Raw genomic sequence first — 14,398 nt, 5'->3', positions numbered from 1 at the left:
ATTCTTACACCCTGGACCTTGAAAGTCCACTTTCCTGGAGTGGTCATTCACACTTGTTTTTTTGTTTTTTTCTTCTGTCTGTTGTGAATCTTTTTCGTGTAATTTTTTGTGTGTGTATTTTATAACTGTTAGTCTGTTTGTGTGTACTGCCTGGGTGTAGACTTGGAGCAGCTGCTGACAATGGAGCTGAAGGAGTTCACAGACGGAGAGATGACCATTGCATTGTCTTCGGTGACCGCAGAGAACGAGGTACATTTTTATCCTTACATTTTTTTTCTTTCAACTCGTTCAATAAAGCATAAATATAACTCTATTTATCTGCTTGTGTCAATGCAATTTTAATGAAAATTTACAGCATTGTTGAGATATTTCAAATTTCACATCAAATAAGTGTGAATATGCACGTATATAATTCAACATGGGAGAAGTGTGCTGACACTGAGAAAATATTGACTAATTACTGCACTTAATACCTCAATTATTGGTCTCATTAAGCTAATTGTCATATTACATTTGTTATGTTGGAGTATCATTTAGTTTAATTCCATTTGATAGTTGTTATGAAATTGAAATGCACAGTCTTTTGAAAGAAAAATAGACTGTGAACAACAACAACAACTTTCTTTAAAAAACAACAACCAAACACTTTTGATGGTTTCTGTGTTTTGGAAACATCACACCTGTACTGTGTCTTTGTGTGGAAACATGGACCCCATGTTGTGGTGATGATCTGCATCTAAATGAGATGCAGAACAGAGGCCTGAGAGCCTTACACACACAAACAAGTATCATCCTCCTACCCACTGAAATCCAATACGCATACAAATGAATGAAAACACACACAGATAAAAACAATGGTTTGCATGCATTTGTGACATGTTTGTGTTAACTTCTCCAGATTTCTAGTGCTGACATCCTCTTGATTCTCCTCATTGCATTTGTGTTCACACACACACACACACACACACACACACACACACATTCTCGTGAAACCCTTTTATTCAGGACACATAGACATAATGCATTTCCTACCTAGCCCTCACCTTAGCTTAGCCACCACAACAAAATGCCCTTAATCTTATTCTAACCCCAAAAACCAGGTCTTAACCCCCAAAAAGCTCTTTAAAGTTGTGAGGACCAGACAAAAATGTTCTCACTTTCCCAAAATGTCCTCACCTCCCTATGGTTTATACATTTTTTTTTTCTTGGTCCTCACAGATACACATACAATAACAAACAAGAACACAGAAAACACACATTTTCACACAGCTATCCTTTTAAAGACTGCAGTGACTACCATTCATTTGGACAGTCTAAAGCAGGGGTATCAAACTCATTTTAGGTCAGGGGCCACATTTGATCTTAAGTGGGCTGGACCAGTGAAATAATAGCATAATAACCTATCAACAGCAAGTTCTTTTACATTTAATGAAGTATCTTTTTAGTGTAATTTTAGTGTAATTCAATAATACTATGTTTACCTACTAAGTTTACCTATTACACATGTGCATTACACCTCATAGATCACAGTGGATCTACAAAGGCGCAAACATTTAGCCACAGGTATCTGGGACTGAAAAATATAGGATTCGATTCTAATTATTATGTGAAATATTGACAGATTTATCCCACGGACCGTACGTGTGACACCCCTGGTCTACACAAAGCAACCTTAGCCATAACCACAATTTAAATCTGAGCCAATCTAAACCAGTTCCTTTGAGATGTGGTTCTGCCTCATTAGGACCAGATTTCGGTCTCTATGAGGACTACTGGTCTTGACATGGTCAGGGTTTATGCCAGGTCCTAGAGACGTAACAGATGTGAGCACACCCACACACACAGGGTTCCTTACCCCTTGCTTTTCTCCCCACTGCAACTTTGCTTACCACCTCCATCAAAACAAAAAAAAAAGGAAAAAATCATTAATTCATTTTATTATTTCTTTTATATCTCCTTCTCACTTTCAAAGCCCATTTTTCTCGGTGGCTGCCTAGTGTGCAGTATTAGGCTATGTGTAAAATAAATGATGTCTGTAGCCGTAGGGGTATGGCTCTGCCTCCCCCAGAAAACTACCTAACGTCCAAGGAACATTAAACACCCAGATCCTCGTTTAGCGAATAAATAACCATTCATTTGAATGGCTTTGTCTGTGTGTGAGCACCGGACTTTCTGTGCATATTTTACCAGCGCTGAGTCTACATGCTGTGTGTCGAGGGAGGGAAAGAGTGAAAGAGAGACAGAGAGAGAAAGAGGCCATTAGAGACTTAATATAGAATAAATGGCCAGGGGCCTGTGTGTCGCCAGCGGACCCTCCAACTCCACAGCGCCATGGTGGGTTACTAATGACCTGAGATCAGGCTCCAAAATGAACTCCTCATATGCATGTCATTTGCAGTGTGTATATATTTATATATTATTTTTTAATTGTGTTTGAAAAGAGAGTAAAACGGTATCAGAGTATCATCCATTGAGGGGGTTTAGGGAAGTTCTGCCTTAAATGATTCTTTGCAGAAAACTAAATAAATTAGATTCAATTAGACTTTAATGGTTTATGTGTTATGTGTTTGTCAAAGTGTGTGTTTTTTTTTTCTTGTGTGTGTGTGTGTGTTTGAAGGCAGTTAATGTGGACAGAGTTAGAGTTTGGGGTGAAACAATTCTGGCTGTGACTGCCTAGTTAGCAGAAGAAGGAGTTTCAGCGTGTGCGTGGTGTAATGATATGGACATATCGTATATAGACTGACTAATGTACGTTTGTGTGTTGTATAAACATACATTAGTCAGTCTCTCTGCTCCGCTATTATGGAAGAGAGAAGTGAAAAGGGAGTTTGAGTCTGTCTGGATGTTTCCTGTGTATTGTTTGCGTCTCTATATAATCAGTAAAGTCACAAAGGAAGATATTTCTTCCATGAAAAATGTTGAAAAATGACCACAAAACATAGCAAATATTTGTGTATATATAAAAAAATGAAGTTGTCTGTTAAGGTATGTGATGTTTTCCGCAACAAAACTGCTGTTAAAAAATCTTGTGAGACAAATAAACTCTCAACTATTTGTCATTTCTATTACAGCTGTCAAAACAATTGAATTTTCTGTAAATAAATAACAGTACAAGATGTCCTAATGACTTGTTCCAGATATGTAATGGTGTGAAGAAGGATGAGGAGTAAAGGCAAATACATATCGTATTCCTTTTGAATCAATCTCTATTATCATCTTTAACACTGCATTATTATATTAGATTACTCATAAGTATATAAATGCTTTTTACATGCTTGGAATTATTAGTAGCCTTCTTATTTATAGTTATTTCTTTGTCTATTCTTGTGTCACTTCTTATATAATTACAAAACCTCATCATGATATAATGTATATTTTCTATAGAAGCTGTTTAGGTCGTGGTTATGTCACTGTAGAAAATGTTTACTCCTACGTCACCAAAGTAACCACAGTTAAATTTGTTTGTATAGCAAATGTTATGCAATGAGGTAATACTTAAGTAATTACGTAATAGAAAACAATTAGAATTTTTTTTTAAAACAGAGCCGAGATGACACAGCAGGAAAAGATAAAAATCATAAAAGGACATTGCAAGATAAAAAGTTTGAACATAAAAATACACTTCAATAAATAGAATACATTACACTGGAGGAACGGATTTGGTCAATTCTTAAAAGTAGGTGTCGGCTGCTAAAGTTCAGCTTTGGCCTTTTTTATTAATATAAAAGGTGTTTTGTATAGTGTGTGTGTGTATCTTTGTTTAGGCTGTCCAAATGAGTATAAGTCAACACAAGTGTGTGTGTGTGTGTGTGTTAGTGTGTGTTTTTGTGTACCAAAGGTTTTCATGGCTCAGTAATTAGCACTGGCAGATGAAGCTTTGGTCGGATGAAGAGTCATCATGCTGTGGAGTTGATGAACTGTAGGAAGGACAGGAGCCTGCAGCCACACACACACACACACACACACGGCCATGAATTTGTGAATGATGTGTTTTATGAATTTTTAATATGGACATCTATTACATTTTGTTTTAGAGTTATTTTGTCGTCATTATCGCTCCTGAGACATTAAAGAGACAAACAGTGTGAGAAAAGTTTTAACTCTGTTTTCTGAAAACGTATCCAGTGTTTCCAGAAAACAAAAATAATCATCTTTTGTTCACAAGTAAGCAATATTTTCTTCATTTATTGCTAGAGTTCAGTGATGCTGATGTTAATTAAATGTACTTGAATCAGGGACAAAATACATTAATATCAGTGAGAGGAAAGACTCTTTGTACCAGACTCGTTCAGCTGGTAATTTGTGTGTGTGTGTAAAAGTACATCTCTGCATCTGAGGCTTGGTTTAGGTTTCACGTTGGCGACATTGATTGTCTCTAATGCGTTGTTTGTTCACAGTCCTGCGGCCCTTCTGTTTGTTTATGCGGGGCCAGTTTTGCCCCTACACTGCTTGCGCAAATAATTATGGTCGCTAATGAAGGGGCCTGCAGCCACAGCACTTGCTAAATGCCTTTATGATGAGAGGCACGAGGAGACAGCAGGTGCAGGGTTGGCCTCCCAGGGACTAAGATTGAAGACCGGGAAGCCAGGGGCCCCCCGCTCCTCTATCCCTCCATCTCTCGGCTCCTCTCTGACTCCCTGCTCCTTAATATTTTATTTTTTTACTTCTGATTATTTCTGTTGAAAGTATGTCTGCTGCAGCCACGTCAAACTGAGAGATGTTTTGAAATATTCATCATTACAATTCAGCACACATAAACACACACTGATGATATGTCATTACTCTGTTAGTTCATGGTTTAGACACATTAGCAGGGTTAAAAAAAAGAAGAAAAAAGTATGCACATCACTATGTCTGGAATTTGACATATTTTGTCATTATGTGATTTATGATATATAAACACAAATGTGGCATTTAAACAAGTTTGGAAAACCACTGCATAGAAAAGTCATCATATACTATATTTTTTACTTACTTACACTGATGGTTCCTCCTCATCATCTCTCCAAAAACGTTCATTGTTTTTATCTTGCTCCATTTTCTTCCTCCCCCTGTGGCTTCCTCGAGCTTTGAGGGCAAACAAACAACACAAAACAAAACATTTATAGATTCAATGCTTTGCGTCTGTGCCCCCAACTCCCTGCACTACGAGCCTGAGTGAATGAAGCATGCGGAGAAGGCCCATATCAGAAAGACGGAAAGACATTTGAGCCTCTTTCCCTGCAAAGTTTTATACCCCCCTCCCTTTTTCCCTCTGTCTCTCCAAAACTTCATATACTCTGTGTGTGTGTGTGTGTGGTAAATAGAATACACTGCACATGTGTGCGCGTGCCTGCGCATTTGCATGTGTGTTTGAGCAGGGTGGTGTCAGCTCGCTCTTTGCCACCCCATTTGCTGTAGCTGTACCGCTGTGATCACAGACAGATGTATAAATCAAACCTCGCTTGATAGATTCATCAGGGTGGTGAGACGATCGCCTGAGAAGAACTCGCAACTCTCTTAGCGTTCTGGGTTCTGACGGAAAGGGTATGCAAAGAGCCTAAATGGATGAACGCTTGATTAATTCTTTGCCGGAGATGTTGGCGACAGCAGGAAATGTGTTTTTGCTTTGACTGTGTTTGCACGGGAATTTACGCGCGCGGGGCGTGAGTTATGAGGCCCGAGTTTTCTACCTAAGGCTATTGTGCATAATGATGGCAGGTTGGGAGAACTGCAAGCAGCCGCTAAAGACTTGCCACCTGTGGAGCAAAGACAACTAGTGTGTGTGTGTGTGTGTGTGTGTGTGCTGAGAATGAAGCCCAGTGTGGGAGAGGATATGAATTTCCAAACTATATGTAAAAGTGAGGCATGAAGAAGCAAAGTGTGACTGAAAAACACAGGTGATGGAGGTGGATAACAATGTCAGAAAAAAGAAAGAGAAAAAAAAAGTTAACACAAGAAAAACAGGAAGGAATTATTCAGAGAGTGAAAACCTCAGTCAAGGTCCCTCACTTTCCCACAGTGACACCAACAACCCTGCAAGCAAGCCTGGATTACTGAACCAGCCTCACAGGCCCAGGGGGCCGAGGCCTCAGGGGGGCCTGAAGCCCAAGCCTCTGTGCAACTGTCCTAATAGCTTTGCATCAATGTGTTAATCGGACCCCGAAGCTAAATAACACTGGTTATTATGTGATGTCTTCATGGGGCCCCTTATGCTATGATATCCACCCCGATGTCGTGATGGGGCCCTTAGTCAAACAACAAAGGTTAAGTAATGTGATCTTTCTATTAGGGGCCCCTGAGTCATATTAGTAGCCCTTTTCTAGTCAACGAGCAGGGGCCAACTGGTTCATACATAATCCGTCCCAGCCCTCAAGGTATTTTGGCCATTTTTACCTGAGGCCTTAACCTACAACAATTTATATTTACAGTTGTGCTGCTCACAGACAGACAGACAGAATCATAAGAAAAGAAAATGTGTGAAATATGATGTTAGACCGTAGAGAGAGTAGTAACAAGTGTGTCCATTCATTTTCATTCATTTTACTGTCCGTATCAATAGGCAAGGACAGGATTCTTGCTCTAACATGAGCCAGTGCCACAGAAAGGTTACTAAATATAATAAACTTTATGAAGACATTGACGAAATGTCCATGCTTTAATGCAAAATGAACAGAAATCCTGTGTGCAAAGGCTGAAAATATATATAAAATATTTTCCTTATATATTACATTATATATATTTTTTCAAAAATACAATGAATTACTGTTCTCACTAAAAACTACTAAGGACTTTGTCTCTTGCAGTAACACAACAATTTGTTTGCAGAATGTTTTCTTTCTAAAAAAAAAAATGTTTAAATTCTGAATATGTGTGCCGTAGCAGGATATTGTTTCTCGTGTGTGCGTTTGCTCTTAAATGACAAAAGTAAATACAAAGTAAAGTGAAGGGGCTTTTTTTTTCTTAGCTTAAGCTCGGTAGAGGAGATGCAAGTTTTTGTGTCCAGATCATACGGTTCTTCTAGACACTTAGTAAGTGGATTTTTATCGCTAACATGTTGGTAATTTATAAGAAAAGTCAATCTGTTAATCTGGAGGTGGCAGAAAGAGGGTGGGGGTGGGGGGCAGGCAATATGAGTAGTAATTTACTCAGTTAAGAGCCAAATGGCAGACAGACTGTCGCCCTGCGTGTTATCTCTCAGATTTGCACTCTGCTCGTTTTCTGGCTCCGTTTCCCTGCCACTGAGTGTGAGTATGTGTGTGCGCATACTGTACAAACGCAGCTGGGTTTTTAGCTTCAGAGTATCGGCATCATTTGAACATTTACGTTTATGATGTACTGTAAATCATGAAGATTTTATTGCCTTTCCCAGTACTCATATGTGTACATACAGGCACATGTTTGTTCGTTGAGTTTACAGAAGACGACTGGTGGATTTGTATGTGTGTGTGTGTGTGTGTTCATGTTGCTCGGGTTACATGTGCTCCAACTTATGTGCGTTTGTATTTAAGTGAGTGAATATGTGTGTTTTAACGAATGTTGGGAAGCTTCATTGCACTCATCAGGATATCAGTGTTGAGGAATGGCAGTGTCAGGGGAGTGACAGTTGTGTGTGTGTATGTGACGATTGATGGGCCTGACGATGACAGCAGCCATATTGAGAAGAGGGAGAGAAAGATGGAGGCATGGAGGAACAGGGGGAGGAGTGTTGAAGTCCCCTCATCCTCACAGGTTAATATTGACACAGCCTGGGCAGACACAGCGCCTACAGCGCTCATCAATCATTTTCAGTGGACCCATACAAATACACACACGCACAGAAGCTCAAGAAAAGAGAAGGGCCACACACACACATACACTGTATCACAGAAGAAAGTATACACACTCAAAGTCAAGTAGATCATTGGACTATTTGAAAGAAAACAATGTTTTCACACACACGCCAAACCTCATCTGCTGGAATCACTACAACTATCTCTTTTGTTTAAAAGTTCTACCCAAATGAGCCCAACAACAATCTTTGAGAACTTCACAAAACAAACAGTTGCACAACAGATTCAGAATAATCAAGCAAACACGCTCCCAAAAGTATCACTTTACGCATAATCCTGCACTGCAAATTATTGTGGCTATAATATTGCTGTTAATCATTTGAGAGAGGAAGAAAAAAACAAGTTCCCTTGACAAACAAAACAATTAATTAATGCATTTTCCCATCCATCAATCATTGTGTGTGTCACCGAATTACCATAATCTGTGCATGGTGGCTGTTTTAAGAGCAAACAGTTAATTCCCAAACAATAAATCACAAAGTGCCTTTCTACCCCTCTGTGCGCTTTGACAGCTTCGTCTCTCATTGCTGCAGATGAAGGCTCGCTCCAAACCACAGATTTTAGAGTTAAAAGTTGAATCGTATGCACAATAAAAGGCAGCAGCGGCCGAAGAAAGTTTCACTGTAAGCAAAGTGGTAGGGAATCGTTTTAATAAAATAAAATTGTTCCACTTTTTTGTTCTTAATTAATGAAGTTTAAACAAAGTTAAGTTTGTCATAATTTAAAAAAGGATCTGTCGTTTCTCCCTTTCTTCCTTTTCTCTCTTTCAGGACTGGCATGTTTATGTGGAGGGAATGAAATCAGTCAGTCAGGGTCGTGGTCTTGATGGGCTAGTGCTTCTCTTGTCCATCAGTGACACACTTCAGCATCCCTACCAGCAGGTGGCTGTCTACTCAAACAACACAGAAATCCTAAACCAGGTAAATCAGCTGCAAAACACAGTACTCCACTCATTAGTGAGACTTAGTGAAGTTCTGCTTTGGTGGAAAAGCCCTGTATCAATGACCCTGGTTATTGGTAGATGATTATATTAACAGTAGTGTCTTGTTTCATTAGTTTGTTTACATTGCTGTAATTTGCAGAATATTCATTTAATGAGGCACTCATGGTCTGCTTTGCCTCATGAATAAAATCCAACCACTTGTTATGCGTACCTAACAAAATTACCAATGTGGTCCTTTTCTGCTGAAGCTCCTCTAACCTCTGGCATCAACAAGGCATTTTTCTTTAGAGAACTTCCACTCACTGACTGGATATTTTCTCTTTCTTGGACCATTTAAAGATGGTTGTGAAAATTCCAGTGTAGCAGCAGTTTACCAACAACCACACCACTTTCAGTCAGTTAAATCACTTTTCTTTTCCATTCTGATGATCAGCATGTGTTCTTGACCATGTCAACTTGCCTAAATGCATTTCTTTGCTGCTCTGTGATTGGCTGATTAGACATTTGTGTTAACAAGTAGTTGAACAAGGCCAGTGCAAGTTAATGCCTATAGTAACTATTACCAAAGTTAGGAATGACTCAATTTAACTCTGAAAATGGTCTGCAAAAACTGTGATTAAATATCAATAAATATATTCAATATTACATTCCACTTAATAATCAGCATACATTTGCAAAGGAACTTTGTAAAATTCATAAAATGTCAACATCAATTTAAATTAACATTATTAATTTTTATGACCTCCATGGCCCATCAGAGGGCTGCAGCCCACACTTTGGGAATCACTGCCCAAAAGTGCTGCTCAGGAGCTGATGGTCAGAAACCACCAGAACAGGTGTTACTGACAAGACAGCAGAAGATCAATGTAGTCATAAGATTATATGAATCTCATTGCAGATCTGCTGTGAGTTAGAAGAGTCCTCCAGCTGGTCTCTCTCTGGTGAGCTGGTGGCCAGGGAGAATCTTCAGGTCTACCACATCCCTTTTAACACATCCCCCTCCTCTGATGCTCTTCATCTACTGCAAGAAGAAATCCAGGGCCTCCTCAAGGACTTTGTGGACCGACGGGGCTCTGTATTAGCCTGCCACCCCAGTAGTAGGACATCCTCCACAGAGGGAGTAGCAGGCAGTGTGGAGTTCTCCCAGGGATCATCGGGTATCAATGATATGGACAACTCTGACATAGACAGAGCAGAAGAAGGTAGTGCAGATGCAGTGGCAATAGCAAGGTATTTAATGCATTCCTGACTAAAAGTAATTCATACATTTTTTTATTGATTATGATTTTAGGAAAACGTTGGCACAATTCAACAATTGTGTTGTTTTATTTCTATAAATAGGGTGATGACAGATGGTGAGGAGGACACAGGGGGTGTAGGAATCAGTGGTGCTGTGGAGCTAGTGAGCCCTGATAGTGGTATGATCACCATCCGCAGCAGCCGCTCCTCCAAGGAGAGCTCAGTGTTCCTCAGTGACGACAGTCCACTCGGTGAGGTTACTGCAGGAGGAAGTTCAGCAGCAGTGCCAGGAGGACTCTTCCTGAGAAACCCTTCTCCCCTGGGGTTGTTATCGCTCTCCCCTCCTGTCCCACCTGAAAGGAGAAAGCAGCGTTCTACCAGAAAATGGAATGACAACTTTGACCTCTTTAGTTTTGACCCCCTCCATAGCAGTGACCATTCGTTGCCTGAAGTAGGAGAACTAGCAAATGATGAAGTAAAAGGAAGTCGGGGGGAAACAAGCGCAGAAAGCTCCAACTTATCAGAACTTGAAGAACTTAGCTTACTGGATTTCTCTGATCCCAATTCACTTGACAGGCTTGAAAGTGGAAATTCTTCAACTGACCACTTTGGTCAAACCCACAAAAAAGAGATGACTGACACTGTGGTTCCCCCAACTCCAGTCAACAGCCTGGTAGGTAGCCGCCCACCTAGCAGTTGTGGGATCAGGTTCTTTCCAGAGGATGTAGCTGAAAGGATTGATGGCTTACAGCACAAGGACAGTGTATCATCATCCTTGTCAGAGACCTGGGATGAACTTGGCTTTGATACACAAGGAAACGTATCCTTGATTGATAACAAAGCCTCAAATAGGACCAAAGATGAGAGCCTACAGAATATGGAGGAGGACATTGGAGGCAAAGACTTTATCGGTCAGCAGACAGAAAGAGAAACACAGGAGGAGATGTTAAAAACAGAGCATGCCCAGAAACGGCAAAAGAGACTGGAACCTCAGCTTAGTCTGGTCACTGAGCAGCATGATTCACATGGTAACTGGATCCCAGACACTGAAATTAAGAATCAGTGGAACTCTATTACATTGGCAGATCTGCAATTAACGCCACCAGAGGAGGAGGGAACTGGAAAATCTAAACTGGGTATCATGGGAGCAAAAGAAAAAACACAGTTGGTGTCAAGAAAGAAAGCAATCCTTAACACTTTAACACCAGACTCTTCTAAAGAAGAGGATGAAGGGCTACAAGGAAAGAAAGAGAAACAGATGGAACTTCTAGACTTCTGGACTTACTCAGCTCAAAAGGGATTTCTTAAGTCTGACAGTGGAACCACTACTTCTTACCCTGAATCACTAGATATGTGGAACATGACAATTCGGGATGACAGCCTATCACCAATCACAACCCCTGACAACTTGTCGGAAAATTCAGGTTCTTTCTGTGGTGTGAACCACAGTGTTGTTGGTGGTACATCTGTGGAAAGTCCACCTGGATTCTCTGATGGTGGAATGCAGATGTGGAACACCACCATACAGGAAGACAGCTCTTCCACTGTAACAAGCCCTGAGGGACCTGAAAATGGAAAGGACCTTAGTCGCATTGGATCCCTGGATGCCAATGATTCTCCAGACACACGGGCGAGCAAACAGTTAGAAGAAGAAAAAGCTATAGAGGAGGGAAGATTTGAGAGTAAAGTAATTTGTCCAAAACAGGAGGAAGTGGAGTGGGCAGGTCATGAGCACAATGTGAAAATAGTTATAGAGACTGCAGACGGTAGCAAACACAGTGAAGAATCAGAGGAGGATGACCTGCAGACTGTAGACAACCAACTGTCTTTTAGGCAAAACTTGACATCTGAACATTCAGAGACTGAGACTTCATCACACCAAGGCACATACATGTGGGAACTGCCTGCCCCTGTCATGGTCACCTCCACCTCAGAATATGACAATATAGGAGCTGGTGGTTGGAGTCAGGCATCCTCGCCTGAGACCTATGCCAGCCAAGCACCTGACGTAGAGGGGCTGTCCAGCCCTTTTATAGCTGTGACTAAATCTGTTCAGATTGATGAAAGGCACGATCAACATCATATGAATGCTAATGCCGGGAAAGTATTTTTAGATGAAGAAGAATCCCTGAATCAAGTATTCCTGTTTGAGGGCACTAGTGAGTTGGGTCAAATGACCAGGAGCAGGAGGAGCTCAACTGAGAGTGAGTATGACAACAAAAGCAAACAAGAATCAGTGGAAGCTGAGCAATCCAGTAGTTCTCCATTTGTTATGGTGGACTTTTCTTCTGACACTCCAACAGCCAACTATCAGTCAAGTCCAGGAGAAGCTGCTGAGACCCAAGTCCAGGCTGACCAATTATTATACTCAAGCCACGTGAACTGGGACAGCTCAGAATCTCCTTCATCATCACATACTCCATTAATCACTTTGGCCCTCTCTGAAGATGAAACCCAACAAGAACCTAATAAAGAACACAATATAAAGGTGGAGAACAATATAACAGAGGCAATGTCTCTAAACACTAGCTTTGATGGGAGGAGAGACACACTGAAATGTAGCCCTGACAACCTTCAGCCAGGTAGTCGAGATGAGGTCCGGTCTAATTCTGATGGCGACTCCTCTTCAGGCCTAGAAATGGACTACATTGTTGTGTCTGGTGCAGTAAAAGAGGCAGAGAGAGAGTGGCATGACAGGCCCAAACAGGGAAAGAAACAAACAAAAAGAAACACCATGGAGACCTTCAGCATGCTTTTCTATGCTGCCACAGCCCTGCAGTCCCAGGTCCAAGGTGCACAGAGGGAGCATCAGGAGGACACAGAACAGAGTAGGCAAAACCAGATACGCAGAAGCTCTGACAGTCCAATCAGTACCACCACTGAGCATCAAATGGTGCCAGAAATTATCAGTCCCAGCCAATCAAAAAACACCTCAGAAGCCTTTCATTCCAGACCAACAGGTAACAGTCAAACACAGGTAGAAGAAGGACATGAAGATAAGTCAAGTGTTGCAGGCAGAAGTATATCTCCATCATTAAGATATCCATCGGATAACTTTTTAAAAACCAGAGAAGAAGTTTATGTCCATTCGCAAATTTCAATGGAAGATTCAGATGAGGGTGGACAGTCGCCGTCTGCACCTCCACCGTGTCCTCCTTCACTGGAGAAGTTGCAAGACTGGGGGGGTCAGTTAATGAGACAAGATACACCTCAAGTCGCATCTGAAACACAATCCCCTGTACTTACCGACAGTTCAGCGTCCCACTCCAGCTCTTTGCCTGGCACCCCAGTAAGTGAATCAGGTATTTCTACTGAAAGAGGACTTGGATTACCATTTTCTGGAGATTTAATGGAAGAGGAGAATGATGAGGATGAGCAGGAGGAGGAAGCTGATACTGAGCATGTTGCCCCGACAAAATGGACTCAAGAAGGACAGTCAGGTTCTTCTGATCTGCTAAGTTTCACTGAGGAGCTGTATCAACCACCTTTAGACCTTAACCAGGACAGGTTTCAACAGGATACGGTGGATTATTATGACAGACAGCCCATTAGGTCAGTTGATCACGACAAGTGGTTAACTGACCAACAGTCTGGAAGTCACAGCGCTTCTCAAGATAGATATTCACTTGTTTCAAGGTAAGCAATGCACTTCCAATCCTCATATGTTTGTCCTAAACTCTGTCCCATTCTGTTTCTGTCAAAATTCAAGTTTAAATATTGTATAAATTAATTTAATAAAATTAGTCAAAGGGAGAATACCTACATTTACCTTTTTGTAACAAGCTAATCAATACAAGTTGCAAATGATTTCTAATTTTCTCTAATACATTTTGCCATACGGCAGTTTTATACCCAGAGCACTTTTCATACACAAAGGCAGATTCAAGGTGCTGTAGATAAAATTAAACAGTTAAAAACAGGATCGTACAAAGTCAATACCAAGTTACAATCTATAACAAACTGTGAGAATAAAAGAAATCTTAAGATTAAAAGTGTTATAGAGGGTTAAAGGAGTCAAAAGGAATAGAAAGTCCTAAAAAATGAATAATTATGTTTAAGAAAAACAGGATTAGGTTTATATTTCTTTTTCCAGCAGTTTTTTCTACCAGTTTACATGTAACATGGTGAAATAACTTCCCAAAATTGTTGCTGTTCTTCAAGATGGATTGAAAAAAAAGAATTGAGTGAATGAACATGCATGTGCACGTTTGTGTCAGCACACATGCACATGTGCTACGCTCGCACTCTCCTTACGCTCATGTAGTTTTGTTTTTAAATCTCTACAGCTTTGGGTTTCTCAATAAAGTCAGTATGTCAAAGGAATATTAGCATTGCTGAGCAGACTGTCGAAATCATGCAAGAAGCCCCCCTGAGGAGAGGAATGAGATGGTGTGTGTGTGTGTTT

At 40.7% G+C, this 14,398-nt stretch overlaps 1 protein-coding gene across 1 annotated transcript in view; it reads left to right on the top strand.

Annotated features, from left to right (window-relative positions):
• The window catches only part of LOC122769432, a 37,896-nt gene that overhangs the window by 13,131 nt on the left and 10,367 nt on the right, over positions 1 to 14,398 (top strand). Inside the window, exons 6-9 of the mRNA XM_044025953.1 lie at positions 161 to 249; positions 8,582 to 8,731; positions 9,653 to 9,984; positions 10,096 to 13,629. Coding sequence (XP_043881888.1) covers positions 161 to 249; positions 8,582 to 8,731; positions 9,653 to 9,984; positions 10,096 to 13,629 — 4,105 coding nt within the window. The remainder of the gene's footprint in view (positions 1 to 160; positions 250 to 8,581; positions 8,732 to 9,652; positions 9,985 to 10,095; positions 13,630 to 14,398) is intronic.

The sequence above is a fragment of the Solea senegalensis genome, linkage group LG5 (genome assembly GCF_019176455.1).
Source record: "Solea senegalensis isolate Sse05_10M linkage group LG5, IFAPA_SoseM_1, whole genome shotgun sequence".
Lineage (NCBI taxonomy): Eukaryota > Metazoa > Chordata > Actinopteri > Pleuronectiformes > Soleidae > Solea > Solea senegalensis.
The sequence above is the reverse complement of the archived record's forward strand: the minus strand, read 5'-3'. Positions and strand labels throughout refer to the sequence as shown.